The 23,858-nt window shown below is 38.8% G+C and overlaps 1 protein-coding gene across 1 annotated transcript in view; it reads left to right on the forward strand.

Annotated features, from left to right (window-relative positions):
• Positions 1 to 261: 261 nt before the first annotated feature.
• The window catches only part of AGMO (alkylglycerol monooxygenase), a 188,841-nt gene continuing 165,244 nt past the window's right edge, over positions 262 to 23,858 (forward strand). The window contains exons 1-3 of the mRNA XM_009570864.2: positions 262 to 529; positions 7,086 to 7,216; positions 20,221 to 20,372. Of these exons, the coding sequence (XP_009569159.1) occupies positions 425 to 529; positions 7,086 to 7,216; positions 20,221 to 20,372 (388 nt within the window). The 5' untranslated portion in view covers positions 262 to 424. The remainder of the gene's footprint in view (positions 530 to 7,085; positions 7,217 to 20,220; positions 20,373 to 23,858) is intronic.

Raw genomic sequence — 23,858 nt, forward strand, 5'->3', positions numbered from 1 at the left:
AGAGCAGTTAAATGTTGTAACGATCACCCTAGGGAAGCGGTGGATTCCTGGACACTGGACACTTCTAAGGCTCAGCGCGACAAGGTGATGGACCATCTCATTTAACCTATATGTCAGCTAAAAAGGTTGGAGCAGATGATCCCTGAGGTCCCTGCCAACCTGACATTCTATGATTTTTGAGGATGAGAAGGGAGAAGGGAGCCGGGAGGTGTGCGAGACCTTCTGCTCAGCTCCCAGAAGCGGTCCACGCATGCCATGACACAAGGAGGAAAAAAAAAGCCAGGAAAACCTGCGAGGCAGCAGGATTCACAGAGAAATAAGAAACCTGAGGCTTTCCGCAAGGCCCCGCAGGGCACGGCGAAAGGCGCTGGGGCCGAGTCAAAAGTCCGCGGGCTGCCCCGCCGCCGGGAGCGGGAGCGCCGCCATGGGCACCGCGCCGGGCCAGCAGCTCCGCGCTCTCTTCTACGCGCTGCCGCCCGGAGAGAGCTCCTTCCCAACGGTGGAGGAGGTGCCCGACTACGTTGGGAAGGTGAGAGCCCCCTCCTCTCCCCTCTTCTCTCCTCCCCCGGCAGCATCCTTCGCCGTCCCCTCCGCCCGCCTTGAGCGATGACCGCTCAAGGGCACCGCAGTTAAGATGAAATACCCTGAGTGTCCGGTTCGGCTCCTCGGCTCTCTGCAACCGGGCACCCTATTTTAATGTGTTTTAAATGAAGGCTCGGATGGTTTCTCCTGATAGGAGGAGTTAGTGTTCAGAGAAGCTCCCCAGATATCTGAGAGTCGATGCTAATGTTGTTCGTATTTTTAGTGCTGTTGGATGTAGTGACGGAGGATTGAACTGAGGAAACCAGTAAGCACGATTCTCTGTTTGGCTATTATGGTTCTTAAAACAGGCAAAAAATCAGGTCTCTGTGTGCCCTTAAAGCGAATGCTGCAAACTCAAAGAAAGGGGAAAAAAAAAAATTCTATTTAAAATAAGAAAATTAAGATTTTTTTTAAAGAGAATGAGAACAAGTATTTGTGTTGGGATAGTGCTGTCTCCTAAAGCTCCAAGGCAAGAGTACAGCGGTCAGGGGTGAGAACTCCCGTGTCAGCAGGCAGCAGCATATTCCTCCCTCCCCTCCTGCCCTGCCACTATATCCGCTTAACAGTGGGTACCTTTGCACCCTGCTCTCTTTCCTATCGCAAATACATTGACACCAAGCTCCGGCTGAACCTGAAACCTTTGTGAACTTTCCATAGAGACAGCAGACTAACACTGTTTTGCCCTTGTCAAAGTATATTCAGTCCTGCTTCACTGAAGTTCCACACTTTTTACAGAAGTTTCTCTTAGGTTTGACTAACTCCTCTGCCAGGTAAACCTTGGACTGTTGTGCAGCAGCTGCTATTGGGTAGCAATGGGGGTTACATGGGTTGGGCAGAGCAGTGCAGCACTGTCAGCAGCGTTCTGGGAATCACAGTATGCAGCAGCTGATGGCTGTTATCAGCAATCATTGCCCTTCTGGACTGGGTAAGCAGGCAGCTGCTGCAAATCCAGCCTCTGCATGCAGTGTCTGGTCAATGGACTGTTTTCCTCACAGGCATTTTGCAACTGAGCCTCACAGTCCAGGAAGACTGTCCAGAGCTTGACAGTTTTGACTAGTCAGCTGAGCTCTCCCTTCAGCTCTTTCTATTGCTTATCTCAATTCCTTTTACTGTTCTCGCATTGCCAACCAAGTATCATTCACTTTCTTGACAGCAGCGTTCCGTTCCTTAACATCCCTAGGCTTTCTTCTATGCAGACCTGTGCGATATTTAGCTCAGACCTTGGCCAAACGAGGAATTATTTTTGCGGGCCACGTAGCTATGAAAGTTTGTGGAAGTATTCTCGATACTTTCGCATTATAAAAATGCCTGCAGGCTTTTGTTTTTGTAGACCACCAATGTGATAAGTTTGTGAGGAGTATATACTTAGCAAAAAAACCCACTGGAAAATGTTTCCCATTATAGTTTTACTTTACTATAATTGCTGTATTGGGTTAGTTGTACTAGAATCACCTTCCTTAGTGCGTTTGTTGCCAGAACAGATCTTTTTGATGCTTTAATAGGTGGATATGTAAATGTCTTATAGTGGTATAACTGTCTTAAATCGATGGCTTTGGTCTGAGCTTAGCCCGTGTTCATACCTTGTCTTGTGGCCATGTGTTTGTGGGTGGAAGGTAACTATGAACTGTCCTTCTCCACTACTGCTCATTTGACCTACTGTTTTGGTAGCTTTTGTTGGACTGTTTAGGGAACACCTGCGAGAGGAGCAGATCCATTTGATTCCACAGGGCTAGATTTAGTAGGGACCTGATGAGCCATTCAACGGGGACTTGAAGCCTGTTGAGTTGGTACAAATACAGAAGTACATGTCTGAGCACAGACCACATCAGAACAAAAAAATTTCTAGTGTAGAGCTGGTAACGAATGAAGGCCCCAGCTCAAGCAATTAATTCTAAAAGGCAGTAATGATGATGCAGGTGTGAAATAAACTACTGATTACATTAGTGTCTCCTAAACAGTGTGTTTGGGGTTTTTTGGCTCAGCCACTGTATGGAAGAGGGATTCAGATGTTGGATCTGTGACCTATCATGTAGTGGATGAGGGTATTTGTAGTATACTAGATCACATGACTACAGCTGTGGGGATATGCACCTTCCAACATTAGACAGGTGACAGAATCTCCGAATCACTCCAATATTCATGTTTTTAGTGCTCTGCAAAATTGAACACTTTGGTGAATTACAAAATATGTGTACTTCATAGGTTTACCTCCTTTAAGCTAGAGTCAGCTATGCTGTTCCATCTGGGCAGCGAATGACAGCACTGGGTGAAGCACCTCTGATTTTAAGAGCAGAATAGCTTGTGCGTTGTACTTTCTGGCTGTGGTCATATTACTTCCATTTTCAGAGGCAGGACAGTCCCTGCATCCTTCTCTATGTGTTGGCAGAGCTGTATGTGAAGGCCCCCAAGTCCTGTTTAAAACACGAGCTGATCAGCTACTAGTAAATCTCTGCAGCAGTGTTCAGGGAAAAGTCACCCTTCCATCTCATATCCAAAAATCTGAGAAAAGGGGACCAAATCCTGAACCACAATCACAGAATTTATTTCTGTGTGAGCTTTTATCGTGTAGAATTTGAAACCCTAGATTTTCCCCTGTTTAGAGGAAGGGAAGAGGAAGCGTAAGTCAGTTTTCTTTCTCCAGGGTAAAACATCCTGGCTTTTATAATGCATGCTGATCCTTACCCTGTCCTTTCATGAGCATCCTCTTTACTATGACTATAAGATTATGGTCTGCATGCTCAGTTTCTTTTTTTATTCTCTTATAATCTACAGATGGGACAGATGGAGTGCTGTTCTTTTGCTTGCTGAATAAAGTTTTTGTGAGCAACAACTATTTCACTCTTCTCCTTCCTACATTCTGAAATTATCATTTGTGCTCAGTAAGGGTTTTCATGAGTGAGACTCAGGAAGAAAGAACACTGTTCCTTCTTCCGAGAGACCCTAAATTAAAGCTTTACATTTAATAATCAGTATTTTCCTATTTTCTCTCTGCTTTTGAGATCCTAAAGATTAAGTTCAAATTTACACTCAATTAACATTTTAGGTGTTTCTTGTAAAGAACTTTTGTATTTAGTTTTACGTGAGAGTTGAGATTCTTCTGTTTTAAGGACCCAGGACTGTAAGGAAACAGAAACTGTTTCAAGACTTGCAATAAATCCAGAAATTTATGTGGAGTTTCAACTTCGAATATTATTTTTTGCAACTTTATAAAGCAAAAATTGATTTTTATGCGTCCTTTGCATTCTGTAAGAGTTGGTTACTTATAAGGGAAGTCCTCCTACTCAGTGCTGAGAGTAGGACTGTCAAGTTATGAGTCAGTTATTCAAGTAAACCACAAGCTAATGCAAATCTCCACTAAATATTTCTGGTGATGGGTAAAGAGAAAGAAACTGGAAACAGACATTAAAGCATCTATGGGCCAGAAGATATCAAAAGGATTCAGCATCTGTCTCTGACCTGTGATGCCGACAGCGGCTATTCCTTGACTTTGTGCCATTTTGTTTGTAGGGGTAGTCCTTGAAAACTTTGCTACCTATCCTCATCTGTTTCCTTACATGTCTTGATTGTAATTTTAACTTAAACAAAAAAGGAAAAAAAAAATAATATGGTTAGACTAGTGAGACTACTGCCTGTCTTATTGATTGTATCCTTTTTTTTTTTTTTTTTCAATTATTTGCATTATCCTTCTGCTGTATTACAGCTGTTTGGGACAGGCAGTGCCTTTTCCTTCTGTTTGTATGGCATCTAGCACAATATTATCCTGCTCCATGACAATAGCTGTTAGGTGTTACAGTCACATAAATAATAGATACTAGTTTTGACATAGCTGATCCCTTTGATCTGCTTTGGACAAAGCTCAATGTGGGTATGTGGGAGAGAGTAGTAATTTCTTAGATACCAAGAGCTATGCCATAAATCTTCTTTTCACAAGCTCTTTAATGGGCAGGAGGTTAAGGCTGTTGCAATGATTCTCTATGCTCCTTGCTAGGGCACTCTCTATTTGTGAGTCAAAAAGTACTGTCAGATACTCGACTGTCTCACAGCTTCACAATGGGAAGAAAATATTTAATGCAGTCAATGGGAAAGAAGTTATGGTAGTGCGTATTAGTATAAAGTCAAGTATTTTAACATTTTTAGAGGTTGCTAGGTAAAGTGGATTGCCACATAGAATACAGGCATTCTGTATTTCCTCTTCACTATTTTCATTTCATGAAGAAAGCATCCCACTTTTTCTGTCCTGAGCCCATTCAGTTTTTGTGCAGCTTCTTCTATTCCAAAGTTCTGAACTGCTTGTAGTCTGTGCTTGACTTGGCTCCTAATATTGTGGCCAAATGTTTCTTAGTTGTTCTTTAAAAGTCCATTTTTACCTGTATGTACAGCTGTAGTCATCAACCTTTGTTTGATTAGTTAGGAATCTATTCTTTAATTATATCTATTACAAAAAGTACATTCATAGTCTTGTCTACTTAGAAAAGAAGCAGCCACAGCAAAACAAGGAGTATTTGTACTTTCCTAGAATGTTCCAGTGATTTCAAAAGGAAGGTCACGCGATGTGTTTTTTTATTTAAGTTTTCTTTCTTTATATATTATTGATTTCAAATATCCAAAGATTTACCATATTAGTTTTCTTGGGTGCTGTTTAGGCTTCACCCATAACTGTTTCTTTACTTTCAAATTTTTATATCATCAGGTCGTCTGTATCCCAAACAGACTTTTAAACATCTAAGATGCTGAAAGCAAGCTAGGCATCTAAATTAAAAAGTGCCACGTTGATATTAATCTCTGTTCATCTGTTATTGTAACCTAACCCTGAGCTGCTGAAGTTTATGAACTTTCACATTTCCTAGAAGCTATAAATCTCTTGCTGCTTGCATGGTTTGAATCATCCGATTCTTCTTCGACTGAGCAATCTGGTCTATATCCATCTTAGTCTCTTTAGTGTCTCGGCCTGGTAGGAATTCCCGGATCATATCTCACTTGGCAACAAAAAATGAGCACCTTCCAAAGTGCAATGGCATTTGCAGAGGCAACATGCTTCTTCCATTAAAATGTTGTATAGGTAGGAACAACTTGTCTTCTACAGCATTGCATTTCGGAGGGTTTAAGTCTGTGAATATGTTTTTGCAGGTCACTTGAAAGGAGCAGCAGAAGACTGCCAGGGCAGGTTTGGCAGTGTGGTACCTCCCATAATGGTCCAGAAAGTCTCACTGGTCTTGTGTTTCTCTAGCTCTGCAAAACATTATAGGAATTTTATACCTTAATGCCACAAGGAAGGAGTTGCCATTCTGAATGTTTCCAAGGTCACCTAAAAGTTTTCCACAGAGTGAGGGAAGCAGCTGAAGGAACATTTATGTGCACAGGGGTCTGATGGAAGTAAAATAGCTGCTTCCTATTTTCCTTGCGACAAGTCTTCTGGATTTTGGTGGTAGCAGCTCATGTGCTGCCACTACCTCATCATTCCTTTCAGCCATGAAGTTCAGGGAGTGCCGGGGCTGCAGCACCAGTAAAAGACACATGTTCTTCCACTTACTATTACTTAATCCTTTCTTCTTGCCATTTCTGATGCAAATTTGCAAGCAGCTATAACAATTCTTTGCAGTGATAAAACATGGTATTATCACAATAATGTTAACAGTCCTACGAGTAGTCACAGCCATGCCTTTCTCTACTAGATGGTGTTCTTGTGCATTTTCAACTTGCTGGTGGATCTGAGATGGAAGATAGATGACAATGTGAATTGAATTCTAGGCTGAAACAGTGTTGTGAGTGAGAAATGTTTCAGTCTCAGTCAACATTATACTTTTCTTCATAAAGGCAGAAAATGATTTTACAGTTAGTACAACCCAAAATAAAAAAGGGAACATTGTATCATTGCATTGGTCTGGAAAAAGAACATGTTGTATGGCTTAAATTGGAATGGGCTGCCTAGTTACTGGGTTCTCTGATGAAAACATATACAGAAAAGTTGTTGTTATCTGCAGCAAGAAGCATAGCAACAGAAATACCGAGTAGAAAGAAACTCACTTTAAAATATCTTTCAGATAATATTGTTAGATGACAAATTCAGTGGTTGAACGCATTAAAGAACTGCTTACATATCAAATTGAAAGCAGTTTCTGTTTTACCTTGTGGTTAGAGAAGTCCACAAATGTTGCTGCTTTAAGTGATTTACTTGAACGTGAGAAATAGGAGTTTGGAAAGACAATTGTGTTTTGTTTTGATTCCGTGTAACAATTTATGTGCGGAAGATAGAGAATAAAATAGCATGGGTGGAGGTTAGAATACTGGATTTGTATGATTCTGTGATTCTATGATTTATGCTGGTGTTGTGGATTGATTAAATAGTGTCCTTGGTTGTTCTGATTTACAATCTCCATGTGGAGCTTTAAGGCTAGTAAGGTTCCAGCCAATTTGGGAATTATCTGGCTACATAAACTACTGTTAGGAAAAGTGGATCTAGTTCTATTTGCATTGTGACTTATTTTCTTCAAACTCTTTTTCAGAGTATTCCGTTCTTTGTTGCTTTTATTGGGCTGGAGTTTGTTGTCAGCTGGTTTCAGAAGAATAAGCTGCCAGGTCGGATCAATGATGGTATAAGTTCTCTTTCTTTAGGTCTCCTGTCTCGACTGCCAGAGTAAGTATACATGTTATATTACCTGAAAGTTGTTTTTAGTGACTATGAAAGAAGAAAAGAGAATTATTTATTGAAGTTGTTGTTGCTAACCCAAAATGACTAAACAAGGCAGGATCTTACTTTGCTAAAATGTAGTAGCATGAAGAGTATAAATGTCTTTCTAATCTGTTAGCCTAAATATGACACTTGCATGATATTTTCCAGCTCCAATTATATTCATCTATATTTGATCTTGGCTGTGACCTTTTGCTGATTCTGGGACTTTAGCTGACTTGATCATGTCTTATGTTAGACTATATGTTAGAATCTGAGTTTCCTTTCATTCAAATTCATAAAGAAGAAAAAACAAAAACATCAAACCATGTGGATTATTTTCATTACCCTTAAAAAGTGGAATTGTGTGCATCTATCCATACTTACAGAATTGTGAATATGCATGTGATCCAAAGTTCTTTGAACTCAGTCATAATCTTGTGTTTGACTTCAGGGGATTTTAATGCCTGAGAGAATTACTGTGAACATGATCATCTAATCTACTCTCCAATGAAAAGGCTGTAAGATTCACCCGAATTAGTTCACGGTGAACAGAATTGTGTTTTCAAGAAATATCTGCGGTGGATTACTAAATATCCAGTAACAGGGAACCCAGCAAATTCTTTATATGAATTGCTCTAAGCGTTTTTCAGGAGCTTTAATTACTTCTAAGGAATATTATGTCTGCCTTTGCATGATATGAGCTTCCAGATGATAGATTTTATTACATCTTTTCTGTTAGAATGGGATTACATTTCTATTCCCTGTGTATGAATTTGCATATTACCATCAAATGGCAGATAATCTGTCCATTATATGAAAAAAAATCTATTATTTGAATTTGACTATATGCTATATTTTCAAGTCTTTCAATTATTCTCTCAGTCCTTTTTCAGAATCCTCTGCTGTTTTTCAGCCTTCTAAGTGTTGATGTCTCAAATGCACTCTGCATTTCAGAAATTACTACATAATGCCAAACAATGAAGTAATTTGTTCTCTGTTTCTACTTGTTGTTCCTCTCTTTGCATGTCCCAGGTCCTTTGTGCCTTCATCCCCATATATTTTTTTAGATTCTGTGGCTTACATTACTCATTCACAGGCAGTATGATCTTATATTTGGCCACACAGAAATATTGTACATTTGGTCATCCTGAAATAGTTTGAATCCATGAAATGTTGTCTTTAGTACTTAGAGATCTCTGGGCTTTGTCGTGGCAAATTTTACTGGAAATCTTTTTCAATCTAGGTTTTTGATAAAATACATTAAAAGAGCATGGCAACAAAAAAAATATCCCTTCTGACAAGTAGCACCCTGAAATGGTGCTGAAGCCCAATTTTTATGAAATGTGTAAATCATTTACTTATAACATATTGAACATTTAACATTTAATTGATTTTTTTCTCTTTTAGAAAAAAATTCTAATCAAGAAAACTTTTAACAGGTTCTATGTCTGTGCATTTAAATTAGGTACAATGACAATTTGTGATGGATTATCTAGGTTATCAGTAGTAAATATAATGGGTGAAGTCTTTTAAGGAGTTTGGTAGATAAATAATGTAATTTAGAGACAATGTCTGAAACTTCCTATATCTGCAAGTAGGGCTTGAGCTTTCAGCATGAGAAATATTAAAACATAAAATAATGTCAAAGTTGTCTTGAGAATTTAATGAAGCTATTCTTGCTGCTCATGTACAGCCTATATTCAAATGATTTTGTTGCTTTTTATGTGACTTGTGAGCCTAATCTTGAAGTAGAAGCACTCGATTTTTCATTATATTGTAAGCTGTAATAAATATTTATTGCTACATTAGGCTTGTGTTCACTATCACACAAACCTGATAAAGACTTACTTTAGTTTGCCTACAGCTAATATTGAAATATTTAAAATGTCACTTCTTCAACTTAACCCAGATTTTCTAGACAGCCCTGTGCTTCAGATGCACTTACTTCTGGAACAAACTTGCTGAGAAAACTATTGTTGCATGTGTAGAACACAGCTTTGCCAGGTGCTGAGTAGTTTTATTATTTGGGCACTCAGTACTTTGCTGCAGAATTTGGCTTGTGGGCTATGCAGTTTTCTTTTGAACAGGAATTATTTTGCAACTTTGAACCAAATGATCCTTAAGGACACAATCTTCACAAGCAAATCTGCAGGATAAGTAAGCTTACTTATTGCTACACCAGCGCAAGAGTCTCTTCCAGATTGCTTGTGTGTGTCTCATGGCTAGGAATGCGAGACCCTACACAGAAGTTCTTTCCAAAAAAACGTTCCGTAAAGCTTTTGATTTTCTGTCTGAATGTGAAAATAGACAAAAGCCAGACTTTTTGAATTATTTAATTGCATGTTAATATCAGAATTATAATGGTGACTGCTTAGTGTAACACCTTTTTTGTGTAAGTGCAAGGAGTTGGGTCAGAAAAAAAAAAAGAAAGAAAAAAAGTAAGCACATGCAAAATGTGTTGCTAAGATTTTCACTTAAGTCTTTCCCTTTCAGGCTGAAAAAAAAGTAGGGAAAGTTGACAGAAACTGCTAAAACAATATTTCAGCAGAACCCACAGCATCAGGGGAAATAGTAGTGCAAATCATTAACAGCTGAAGGTTAGATTAACACACCATTGATTGTATCCTCTCCCAGGGACTAATTTTCATTTTCTCAACTAGAAGCAATGGTTTGCCACTTCCTTAAAAAAATCTGCGGTTAAATCTAAAATGGTGGGCTTCAGTCTGTTAGTTAGAACAGAGTTTCAGATGCATCATTGCAAAGAGGACTGTACATTTCATGAAAAAAATAGGTGTCACAGACCATATTCAGCCTTAGAGTGTGTTTTTCCATTTCACAGTCTGTATAACAGAAGTACATATCTTGAGGGAAAACAATATTTTTTCAGTGTTCATTGTTGTAGAAAAAGCAAATCATAAATTGTTGATATTCGTATGCCAAATATTAAAAATGTTGGTGCAAGAGGAAAGATTTAATTGGACAAGGCAATGTGTTTTGTTTTAACACTTATTAGACTCAACAGTATATAGTAAGTTGAATAACTTTGTGTGTACATATCGTGTCTTGTAAAGTAACCCATACATTTCTTAAATATACTTTTCTCTGCCCTAATGCATATTATGCATTCCTCTGCATGTATGAATACTAAATGTTATATGTAATTAAAAGTACTTTGAGGGAAAGGGACAAACTGGAATTGCTAAGTTTACTCCCAGCATCCTAAATGTTGCTGGTTAAAAAAAATGGTGAGAACTTTTATTCTAAATAAATAAATAACTTTTCTAACTAATCATTGCCGGTAGACTTGAAATGCTGCTTTAAAAATATTCTCCCAAGACAAAGTTTATTTTGGGTATAAACATCCACTATACAAGTATGTGCATTATTTCACGTTGGCCCATTTCTTGTTTTAAAGCAGCAGAACGTAAATCAAATAAAAAAAGTGCATTAGGGGATACCTGAGGTAGGTACATTTTCAAACTAGTTGGGAAAGTTCCACTCTTGATGATTATGCTCAGTTGCCAGTTTTTAGTGTTCAGCTCTGCAACACAGTCATACAATGTATGTATATATTTAATGCAGTTTTGTCAGTCAAATCTGCAATGAACTTCTCAATTTCTAAAAAGAAATTTACAATTTTTATATATTATTTATTTTGGGTTTTGAAACAGTGGAGGTAAAAGTTTTCTGAAGTCTTGCTGAACACCACAAATTAATGAGAAAAATGCTTTTTGATTATTCCATGCTCTTATGCAACTTATTACACATGAGCAATAATTGAATCAAAGGAATACAAAACCTGTTTCTCCTGTAAACCGGTGTCATAAGTCATCTGGATTTTAAATAATCTTTTTCCAGAAGTTAGATTGAAGGAGTAGTTTCACTGCTGCTGCCAAATGAAGCACTTTTGAGTGACTCTACTTCTAGTTGCTCATTCCTATGTCTGCACCTCCTCTTGCCTCTGCCAGTATCAGCATTTGTGTTACCCTGTGCTGAAGTGGCCCAGGAAGCAGATCCAGCAAACCACTCTCCTCAATCATGTTAAACTGCATCAGTTTTTACTGTGCAAAGTCATGTACCAGAACAAGAAACAGGCTTAGTAAAAAGTAGTCAGGGTTCCAGGATAAGAAATACTTTTTTGTAGCATTACTGAGTTATCAGCTTTAAAACATATGTACAACTGCAGTCTGAAACCAGAAGTTTTCAGTTCTTAAGAGGAGCAATATGCAGAACTGATTAGAGCGGACTTAGTTCGAGTTGGTGCAAGCAGTTCACAACTCTGTGGAGCTACTAGTGTCCTGAGAGAACACAAAATACTTGCCTGCATGGATTTATCCATTAAAAGTATGCCCTGGTTTCCTGAAGTGTATACTAGTTACTTCACATATAACCGTAGAAAATTATAATCTCATAGATTAGTGATTACATCTCTCGGAAGAAATTCTGGTACACATAGTTTCACATAAATTGTATTTTCACTTCAAGACTTATTAGGTATGTTTTTTTTCCTCCACATCTGCTTGTCTAAGGCTTTGGACAGATGTTTATTTAGAGCATGATCAGATGTGTTGCTTCTGATCCAGCTGCCCCCTCAGATCTGCCAACATAACTGCACATTTAATTGCTCCCTAACCCGGTCCTGACAAAGTGATCCAGCTAAAAGCAGAAACAAAAGGCCCCCAAGAACTATAAAAGAGGTGTTTAGGCTCAGCTGCATTCATTTTGACAGAGCCAGGTCAAGGAGCAACTATGCATGCAATTATGTTGGCAGGTCTGAGGGCTGGTAACCACCACACTTAGGGCAGTGATGAGCAGTTGGGGCTAAATTGGAAAGGTAATCACTTAACCTGCTTAAATGGCAAGTAAAGCTCCTGTGCCATGCCATGCCCCTAAACCAACCTAACCTCTATGCACTTGTACTTCTGTCCTTCCTGTACTCATTTACATAGACCTCCTTTTCTCTTGTGTTGGTTCAAGTGCTCATCTGACCCTGCGCAGAGGTGTTTCAGTTCACTGGGAGCAAAGAGGGTATTTGCTTAAGGCAAAGATACAGGCAAGCGAGTGGGAATGTGATAACCAAGAGCTGGATTGGCTCAGGCTTCACTGAGCCTTCAGTCACAACCTTGCCTGCAGCAGCTAGCTATGGCGATTTGTAACACCACCTGTCAACAGATTTTTCAAAAAAATAGGATATTAGTAGTCAACAAGCCTGGAGAGACAGAATTTACTCACCTCCCCATTTCTTCCACTCTCCAAGTATTGCTAAGCAATTACATATTTCATAAGAGCATCCTTGTGGTCATGTATGCTGCTAGTTGTTCCCATGTTTTGCCAAAGGTCACAACCCTCATAACGTGGTCATAACCCTCACAGCGCTGTCACAACAGGTTTTGAAATGACTCAGTAATCTTCTGTAGGTAGACCAGTCAGAGTTTCAGTAAGGGAGTAGTGCTGTGCAGTAGGAACTGGTAACATTTTCAGTAGGCAAATGTGAATCTGGAAGTAGATTTTTCTAAATCGGTTTAAGTTTCTGACTGTGACTTTTTATGTGAACAGTCTTTGGTGTAATTAGGTTCTTATGGTCTGGTTTGTCATCGATTAATTGAATGGAATTAAATTAGTAAACATTAGGATAATTAATCCACATAAGAGTTACTATCTTCTTACTGCATCAATTGTATGCAGTTTTATAAATTTCATGTAAATAATGCTGTGGCTTTGGGCAAGTCCACACTACCCGCCTGCCATCAGGTGCTTATCACTTTTTCCCCAGCCCCTGTTACTGTCTCTGTTTCTCTCAATGGTGAGTCCTTCCCAGGTGTATCAGCATCATTACCTTGGGTGGTCTAAACTGTAGATCTTTGCTAACCTGGTTCATTTTGTTTGAAGCAGGCTGAAGAGCACCATGTGAGCCGAACTTCTGGCAGAGCACAAAAATACCAATAAGCAGCCCCAGACAGCCTGGTGTGCATAGAGTGCTACCCTTTTGGTCATAACTAAGGAAAACTCTGAGCTTAAAACTCTGGATTTTATGATGAAAAGACATATAAGCTAATAAACATTAAAAAGGAGGATTTGGGAGAGAGACTTGGGAGAGTCAGGATGTTCTCGGATTAATTGACTGAAACAACTGATAGTCCTTACCTACCTTTGTGTTCTAGAGATTGCTCTATTTCCCAGAAGCCTGTCAAAGAGCCACTTGCTCTTTTAGATTGTGATCTCTACTGTTTGCAGAATGCATGTTTACCTACATCTTTAGTATTGTATCATTGCCTTTTTCCATACAGTGGGGCAAGTAAATGGCTCAGTGATTGCCCATTTTCAAAACTCAGAGCCCAGGTTTGCACCTGCCATATCTTTAGAAACAAAGAGAAGCTGCCAGTGTTTGTTCTCAGCTATACTTGTTTTCTTCTGTGAAAGTAGAGACCATGAACTCAGTTTACCCTATTGGAAATATGTTACTAATTAAGTTCAGTACTCTCTGTTGCTCACAAAATATTCCAATTTCTCAATTAAATATAATGTAGATTTTTATTGCATGTTTCTGTACTTTTAAGATAAATGGTGTCAGTTTGCATGCCTTTTGAAAAAAAAAACTGTAAAAAACTCTAAGGAGGTGCTACTGTGAAGGATACTGACTGAAGCGCTTCTCTGCTAAAAGATGCATTAATCTTAAATCAGGATTCCACTAGGTGGAGCACAGGGGTAGCATTTTTAGAGCTGGCCAACCTAGTTTCCTGGGTCAACACCTAGAAGTTACAGAAATTGGGGAAAAATGTCTCTTCATGATTCTGTAAATCAGTGTCACAGATCTAAAAACAATAGACTTTCACCACTGTGTATATCATGGACAAAACCACTATAATTTTAGAAGTTCAGAAGTACGATCGAAGCGGTTCAACAGGAATTCTCATATAAATATTTTTCCTCATTTCATCTTTTGATGTGCTATGATGTCTCACTGATTTTGTTTCACTACATTTTTATAGACCAGAGGAACTGCCATCTTTTACCAGTTCCTTCGTTCTAGATAAATTCAGAAGAACTAATCTGAGTTGGATAGAATACCTTTGTCTCTTTCCTCATTACTTTTATTTATCAGTGACCTATGAGAATATTACAGGCTTGTTCCTGATCTAACTTAAAGTGTAATGTGAATTTGCTGATTTCAGTGGAACAATCAAGTAGTAGAGATCAATATCAGATCTTCTGTTGGAAAAAGGTAGTAAATAAGCGTATGTATTACATTTGTATGGTGCTTTTTAAACAAATATAGAAAGGCTAGATCTGTTGCCTCACAAAACCTTCTAGTCTCCCAGTGTTGCATGCCCTGAATTTACTGGAACAGAATTTACTGTCCAGTGTTCTGGGCAGGTATAAATAAGTCTAAAGAAATATAACTTCCATTCCCGTAGAGGAAGAAGAGCAAGTTACAATGCCAGAAACTCAGCTGTACTGAAGTTTTAAAATTAGGATTTGTAATCTTATAAAGATCACATGTAATTAAAATTACCAGAAGACCTTGCGTAAACATAGGGCAAAATGTGTTAGTACCATGGATAATATATCACTAAAAACAATGGAACTTGTCATGAAAATATTTAAGTTGTGCTGGATTATTAATTGATTGCTTATTTGTGTGTAAAAGCCAAGGCAAACAAGTGACTTAAATTATATAGGCAGGGCTTGGACTTAATAATAAAAAAGCGTAATATTGACTTATGTTCTTTTCTTTCAAATCTGTTGTTTCATGATTTATTCCTTCTATTACTCTAAATTGATATTAGTGTCCTAAATTAGTGGATAAAAAGTGAAATGCAACAGGAACAGGTCTGGTGAAAAAAAGGTCAGCTCTGTCAAACGAAACATTATGCAATGCAGCATATAATATAGCTAGTAGAGATATCAAACTCACCTCTATTTTACTTCATTTTACATTTGATAGTGTTTTTTTTCTCCTTGAGGAAAACTGGGGATTTGCATTATTTAGGCTAAAATGCCAGAGAAGAAAGCCATGCTGAGGAAGAGGAGAAGCTTTGATTCAGTTTTTGTGTCTGGTGGGAACATTTTCTCAAAATATAGGTGCTATTTCCTGTAATCAAGGGCTTTCCAGAACTTGATAATAATTTCCCAGCTGTATCATTTTGGTGAATTATTTTTTAGCCTTGGGTTATTTCATGACTGGTTTTGCATATTAAGAATGGGGAGAGGATCATATTCATCTTGATGACAGAAAACAGGGAATAGAACTCCCACAGCTCCTTCTCCCCTTCCCTCCACCTTGTGGAAAGTTTGGCTTTGTGCTAAAACATGAAAAAAGCCTTGACTGCAGTATGTCAGGCATATTTCAGCTCGATTTGTGTCAACCCTAATAAGTCAGATGACAAAGTAATAAATTGGATGTCTGTTCAAGACCTGGCACCTGTACAGGAAATAAAAGGGGATTTCAGTTGCAGGAGGTTTGCTTTGTTTTGCAAATGGACCTTTTCTCAAGGCTCCCCTACCTCTTCCCCCGTTCTCCTCTTTATTGAAATCATGTTATCAAAATGTTTATTTCAATTGTGACTATAGCCAGTTTTTCCTCTTGAAAAGAAAGCTCTATGAGTCTCTTTGGAAATGGAAATCCTTATACTTCCCACTCCGAAACAAGGGCTTACAGAGCATTTAGTTATTCATGTATCCTGCTGTTACATATGTGGTCTGAATAATTTCAAATTATTGAGGGGAAACTGCCTTTGTTCAACATTTCGAAACCTTACATCCATGTGGTTTGAATAGGGTTAGGAAAATGAATTTATTTAACCTAGGTAAACTGTATTAGTAATACCTCACTATTTTTAAAGGTAATCTAACCTTGTGACCGAACTATCTGAACATGTTTCTCTGTGTCTGACCTCCAAGTATGCAAGACTGTCAAAGCCCTTGAGAGCTAAGCTTTTGTAGGTCCAGTATAGGGTTGTGGTTTTGGTTCAGGGGCCCCAGATCAGTTCCCAGTGTGATGTGAGGTGGTGACTGCAATAGTGGCAAGAGCCAAGACCGTTTCCTTGGGTTTGCATGGATCTTCTTCCGTGCTCAGAAGAGAGGTAAGAGCTACTCTCTGACCCTTTTCCCTTTTGGTGACTGCCCTGGGCACCGTGGAAGAGGTTTCCTAAAATTTGGTTTCAGGCTCTAAGGCTTATTTGTGAGTTTGAGAAAGCAAAACAAGACCTTTTATTCTTTGAAAAGAGGCAGCTGCTTTTTCTCCCATTTGAATTTCTTCCACCTTTTCCCTGCTTCCTTATACTCTAGGGATCTATGCTAAGTAGATCGTCATGTCCACATGGAGAGTTCATCTCCCAGAATTTCCTTCTTGGACTTTTTTAATTAGAGGAAGTGATAATCTGACCCAGTGGAAGGAGAAGGGGGGAAAAGGTTTATTTGAACAAATATCACCTGTGAGTAAAGTATGCATGAACTTTAGAAACAAGGAGATGAGAACCCTCTCTCAAAGTCAGAACAGTTGCCTAAGTGCATACTTTGCATGTAATAAGAACATTTTCAGCAGAAATGTTCAAAATCAAAGAAGATAAATCTATGCAATGTATAAGTTTTTTCTATATAGTATGTCTATTCTAGTATTTATTACTCCTCATCCAGAGGATTTTACTAGATGACAAAAGTCTTACCTATCTGCTTCTGTTATTTTCATGGTTAAAAACCAACAGTTAAATGAGGAAAAAGTTTTCTTAATTTCTCTTTAGGATTTTCAAGAAGTGGCAATGGAACTTGAGGGAGCAAAAAAAAGAGCAATATAAACCTTGAAAACTTCAAGTGAACTTTCAGAATTGTAACTGAATGTGAGCTCTGGACTTTACTATCTATCACACTGTAAATTTTTTTAAAAAAATACTTAGCTAAGCAACTCTTCTTTCGCCAGCATTGCATAATGGTGTGATGGATTTCTCCAAATTAATTACAGTAATCAGCTAGTGTTATGTGCTGTAGAGTTGTGGTTTAAGCATGAAGGAAATAATAATCAAATTCTGACTTGTACCACAAATTACATATATAAAAAATGTGTTGCAGAGGGTTAGCTCAAGTTTTGCACTTTGGCCTCAGCCTTTGAGAAAGAAAAAAAGAACTCAAAGCTGAAATACTGAAAGCTGATAAAAAAATGGAGGAAATGTACCAGTTCACATATCTTTGGATGTACTGCAAAGGCATTATATGTTAATAAAAGCAAAAGAATAAAGTAAGGAAACAGTACCTAATAATAACTGATGGTCTGTGTTGGAAAAGGTGTTTTGAATTTCCTGATCATTGAAAAGATGCTAAGAAATGCCCATTTCTTTGTGTTTGGATAATATCATCTCCCTTCTGACCTGTTGTGAAAGACATTGAGAATATATACTGAACTTTACAGATGCCTCACGAGGTGAATTGCAAAAATCTGGTTGGACATGTATAATCTTCTTTAAAAATATTTATAGAACACAGCTCTTATGAAAATTAAACATGTTCCAGGTGTGTATGACCCAAATTCTGGGCATAGCTATGTTGTTTTTGAAGTGGTAATGCACCTGCCATTGCTAGTCAAGAGAAGTCCTTCATCTGCCAGCTGCTAAAGTGAAATTTCATTCGTTTTGTTGTGTTTTGTTTCTGTCCAAGAGAAAAACTGAGATGATTGTAGTAAAAGTAGGAATGAGTTGCAGATAAGATGTGACAGCTGGCTGTGGAAAATATATTAGTTCTCTTCTTCCTGAGCAACAACTCCTTGTAAAGCTTCAGCTTCTCAGAATAAAATGGTGGATGTGATACTGTTCTGCTTCCAGGGTAGTATTGGGAGCTTGGGATTTTAGTTTGACTTTGTTTCTCATTAATAGAGAAACTAGCAGCATAGAAGCTCAAGATATTTCTTTCTCATCTTTCTAGCCTTATTGCTGTTATGGGAAGAGGTACTAATGCCAGAACTATAAAAGTTCTAAATGGATGTCTCTGCGAAAATATGAAGGCGACTGCAAAATTCAGTCATAGCATGGGGGATAGGCTGCAAGCTCAGACAGCCAAGTTTTGTGGGGTTCCCTCGTGTGTCAATGCAGCTGCCCAAAAGGACAGGGCATGGCCAGGCTTTTTTTCAGTTTCTCAAGTGCATGAGACAAAACTTTAGAGGAGAAATTATATACTCTGCCCTTTTTAGTTTTGCAGATTGAAGTATTTTTGAGGTTGTGCTGTAAATTAAATCACTGAAATAATATAAAAAAATAGATCAGCTGAATAAAAGGAGATTAAAAAAGGGGAGGGTTTGGGAAGAAGTACCTCTTCTCAGTGGTATTGAGACACGAATAAGCAGACATGGACACACAGGTGCATGAAGACTCTTTTAGCTAATTTCAATGTGAAGTGATATTCCAGGTGAAACTAAAGTAAAAGAGGCATGTTGGTCTGTGACAATCTTTCAGCTGAGGTTTTGCAAGGCTGTGACACCTGCGTGCAGTTTGTTACCATCTCTATTCAAATAGTGGTTTGCAGGTATGCCATTTGCAATCTCCATTTTAAGTTCCCTGAATTTGAATCCCTTAGTCTTCTTCCAACCATGAATATGATTTATAAATTCTAAAATCTTCCACAACTTTACACAAAGGAGTGTTTATTGATAATTCCTCCACCCCCTCATAAAAAAGCTATTAGCATCAAAACATCTGAGAACTAGATCTTAGTTCTTCCTTTATGTACAGATGATGCTAATGATAATCTGATTTCTGCTTCTTAGGCTCTCAGCTGAGGTGCATTTAAGCTATCTATGTAGATCTATATAAAGCATGTGGAAGACTTCCTCACATTTTTCTGCTTGTTGTTTTTCAGAGACTGCCTCAGTTCAGTTCACCAGAGTCCCTCAAGCTTTTTCAGCAGCACAGTAAAGAGGGAGTAACAGGAAGGGGTGTGGGGAAGCTGCTGCAAATCTTGCTGTGGGCTATTCTCTTCTGCAAAAATGCGAGTTAAAATATGCATCAATCTTCAGCTGAGGTGCCATTTCACAGCTACCTAAGCTGGTTCTCACCTGGGTCACCCCAGTACTCACAGTCTCTCATGCTGGGGTTAATGTTTCCTGATCTGTCCAAAATCTCATCCAACAAAACCAAAGCAATATGTTTGGAGACAGCCCAGTCTCCAAATTAGTGAATTGAGATGGGAGGTAGTGGGGCATTGAAGAGATGGTGTGACTGTGGTGACCCAAATTTGTATTAATCTAACAGCTGTGGAGAGTCACCGCTGGATCTGGCCTGCCCATCTCAGAGCCGCACTTTCTTCTTTTCCTGGTTTCAGTGCTGACCTGCATTAGGTCAGGTAGCTGCTCACTCCCTGTAGTCCAGGAACTTGGCAGCAATAAAAGCTGATATCTGGTGTTTTTCCTGCCTTTGCAAATTCATGATTTTTTCTCCCCTTTTTTGTCAATGTGGCCATTTCTCCCTACCAATTGTCCTTTTCCTTCTTTTCAAAGGCATTGGGCTTTGTCTTCTGCTGCATTTATCCTCTTTAAAGTGAAGTTAAGTGATATGCTGAACAGATTGAATATCTCACTGCTACTGAAAGTTCTTTTATCTTTCATGCCCTTCCCTACAATGGAAACAAGATATTTTAATGTCATGTGTTAGTATTTGAACATAATTGCTGCTGTACTTCAGTCACGTGTGAGTTAGCAAGGGTGGTTTTCTTCCAGACTTGGGAGAACAGGAACACCATAGCACCTGCAGAGCATGGGGTGTTTTCACCTTTGAGCATGCTACTACCACAGCACAGGTGGTGAGTGGATGAGGGCTGATATTAAAACCTTGTAGACTTTAAGCAAAGGTTCCACTGAAGTCAACAGCGGTATCACTTGCCAAAGACTACCGAACTTGGGAGATTGGTTTTATGTCATAGAAAAAGACTCCCATCTGATAAATGGTAAATTAGCAAAATTATTAATCAAAATTTTATCTCTATTTCAGTGTTTTATTCAGAAGTGTCGACTTAATTAGTTATATCTACGTATGGAATAACTATCGACTATTTAAACTACCCTGGGACTCACCGTGGACATGGTATTTGACACTCCTTGGAGTGGACTTTGCATACTACTGCTTTCATCGCATCAGCCATGGTAAGAGTTAATAAGTTTTTCATGTTTTAAAATACAAAATATTTTAATTATTTATGAATAAAATGGGAGGTTTGTTTCTATGCTTAAGCTCTAAGCATATGTAGCGGTCCTTCTTTCCAAGAATTAGCAAAGATTTGCTTTTATTTTGAATATGGTAAACATCATATTGTGTGTAACAAACGTGATTTTGTGAAAAGGATTATCATTTCAAAAGTGTTACCACAGGGAAAGTGAAGTTCTTAGCAAAAAAGTAAGAAGTACATACAAATTTAGCATTAGTATCCTTATATGCCAGTATGAAAAGTATATCACAGTACAGATAACTATTTCAAAAGAACCCTGTGTATATACAAAATGGAGAGCTGAAAAAGCAAAGTGGCTAAAATAATGTCAGAACAGCTAGCAAACTTCATCTCTTTCTGTATGTTTCAAAACATGTTTTCAAACATTCAATCATTGTTTAATTGGTAAATTAATAAAACTTTATATACCTTATATGTAAATATATATATAAATAAGATATTTTAGAAATACTGTCTGCACTTAACACTTGACTACATAAATGTGAGCCTTGCCTTGTTGTTTTTTTAAAAAAGTATGGTTTTTACCCTACTTGCTTTTATACATGGAAGAGAAAAAGCAAAGTTTAAAAAGGATTTAGCTTTTATTTATTGTAACAATGCAGCCCATGGAAATCATGCCAGTCCTTTCTCTACATATATATTGTGAAGATATAATAATATCGATCCCTAAGTGTCTGCCGTGTTACGTATTTCTGTTCTGTAGTGACAACATATTTTTGCTCTAGGCTTTTATATCCTATCTGAAAATGCAGTAACACTTTCTATCAATCCTAATTTCAGGCCCGTTCTAGAGTCTATAGCGATGAAATAAGAATCTTCTTTTTGTTTAAGAGACTTGGACTGGGCTCCTGAAGGCAGAGTGCCCACAGCTCGCAAGAGCCGTGGGATGTAGTAACGATAGTTTATGTAATGCGCTTTCAGAAAGGGAAAATGTGTTGATGCCAATAGGTCAGCGGAATGTATGTAAGTAGGTAAGAAAGGAGCCTGAGCTGCTGCAGGGAGTGGGAGGGAGGAAGGGTCCCTCCTGGGTGGGGATGGTGGGTGGGGGTGAGAACAATGCAGGGTGGGTGCAGGGGGAAACAATGGTGGGGGGGTCAGGGCTGGAGGGGGGCTGGGGCGGGAGGCGAGGAAGTGGGGGGAGCTGGAACAATGCAGCAGGGGGGACATAGCGGCCGGGAGCTGGGAGCCCTGCGTGGGTGTACGCGAGACTGGGAATACGCTTCACAAACAATGACATTAACAGTGCTGGCAGGGCTACAGCCTCAGGCTGAGAACTGGACCAGAGCAGGAGACTATTCCTGCTTTTTAGAAATAAAAATAATACCTGTCAAGTGTTAGAAAATCACTAGCCTGTCAGTGCTTTCACTGAAGTCAGTGACAAAATTCCCACTGGCAGAGAAGGAAGGAGGGTCAGCTTTGTGCTCTCTCAAGCAATTACACGTATTTCTGTTCCTGCAGCAACTTTGCATTTAATCTCATCTTTTTTTTTTTTTTTCTGTATTTTGGGGGAACATTGGGATTGCATGCTTTGAAATTAATCAGTCTAGAAGTTTTACAATTAAAATCCAAACCAATGCTATCTACACGTAATGGATTTGAGGAAACTGCATAACAAAATGCTGCTCTTGTCTCAAGAAGTCAGCAGTGAGCTGTTCTATAAATTTTAATTTACTCTTCTTCAGGTTACAGAAATATTGTTCGTTGTTACGTCTGTGCTACTCAGCAGGGAACTGATGCAGTATTAGAGAAAATCGCTCTAGGTGGTTATTTAACACAACCAACCCTCTTTTCTCTGATCAAGCAATGAAATCTGTAGCACAGCGACCCATACAAAAGTCGGCTGCTTTGGAAGTTGCTAAGGAAATTTTAAGTGTAGGAGATGCTTTTAAAAAGTAAAATGTGTAAACTCCTGAAAAATACCTTTACACATTGAGAAGTCAGAGCACTAGAACCGTCTCTGGTAAAAGTGGATAAAACACACCCTTGTGCTTGAAAGTGACAGGGCCTGGCGATTCAGGCTTGGATCCTAGAGTGAAGTTAAAAATTAATAGCACATGTATATCCCAAGAAATTCAAGCTGTGTGGGCTTATGTGTGGGTATGTAAATAATAGCAGTAATTGTTTCAAACTGGAAAACTGAAATTCAGTTACATTTTGCAGTTATTTCTTTAATACTTGTTGTAATGTTGATACAAAGAATCATCATCATTATCATGTAGCTTTTCCTGTTTCCAAGCAATAATTTCATAACTCAACCCCCTGGCTTTTTACTACCTTATTTCACGTTATACATGTACTAATTGGATTGTCAGTTCTGCTATTTGAACAAATTGTCTGAATCATTACAGATTTTCGAGTTTCCTCTGTAGCAGAGACTCTGCTATACAATATAAAGATTTTACCTAGCACTTTGGAAGTTATTTTTTCCTCTTCACTATATGTATGAAATAGCTATTATCATAAACTGAAGTTATACAGCACCAAGAGGAAGTATTTTTAGGTGTGATCTCATTTTGCAAAGGATAGTTATTCTAAGTATGTGCTTGTATTTTCCATTGTTTGCAGTAGCCACTAAAACGTTAGAAAATAGTGTTTCACCGCTTATTCCAGCATTCTTCTGGGCCTGATCCAAAAGCCATTGCAATCAATGGGAGTACTTAGTTAACCACTGCTTTTTCTCTAGGCGTTTTAATGAATTTATAAATCAATGTAACTTTTCCCTTTGTTTCAGTAAAAACGCATGTTATGGCTGAACTACCAAGGAAAGTAAACTGTAAAATCGCAGGGTTTGCTTTATTTTTTTTTCAGGGAAGGATATGTGTGGGTTTGAGAGATTTTCACCAGATATTTTAATCTAGCATATATGGATTACTCCTCAAGCTTCCTCTCCAGGTGCAGAGTCCTTACAGTGACTCCCGCTAGGAAGGGGGATTTGACGGTCCCAGAGCAGTGCCGAGCCCTAGCCGTGGTGCAGCACACCCCTCCCCACTCCCTGGCCTTGCAGATACTCCTGTTGCAGACGTATGACAACGGCAGTAAGGAATTTGGAGGCTCTCTGTAAACTAATTTCTTCAGCAGCCACACCTTATAATCAGGGGAGGAAATCTAGAGACTTCCAAATCCATGCAAAAACAAGAGAGACTGGCTCGTGCAGAGCCCATGTCCCGGCTGCGGGGCAACAGGGGGTTTTCATGGCTGACTTTGGCGTGGGTGTCTCTGCTGAGCCCCAGGACAGACCTGGGCTGAGCCTGTGCCTGAACAGTGATTGTCCTCTCAACCCGTGCCCCAGTGGGAGGCAGGTGCGAACAATAAAACTCCAGTCCTCTGTGCAAGGAGTAGTTTTTAATCTACGTTTCCCAGAGGGTTCCGTCCTGCTGAGCAGTGTGGTTTTCAGTCAACCAGG

Source organism: Cuculus canorus, chromosome 2 (assembly GCF_017976375.1).
Source record: "Cuculus canorus isolate bCucCan1 chromosome 2, bCucCan1.pri, whole genome shotgun sequence".
NCBI lineage: Eukaryota > Metazoa > Chordata > Aves > Cuculiformes > Cuculidae > Cuculus > Cuculus canorus.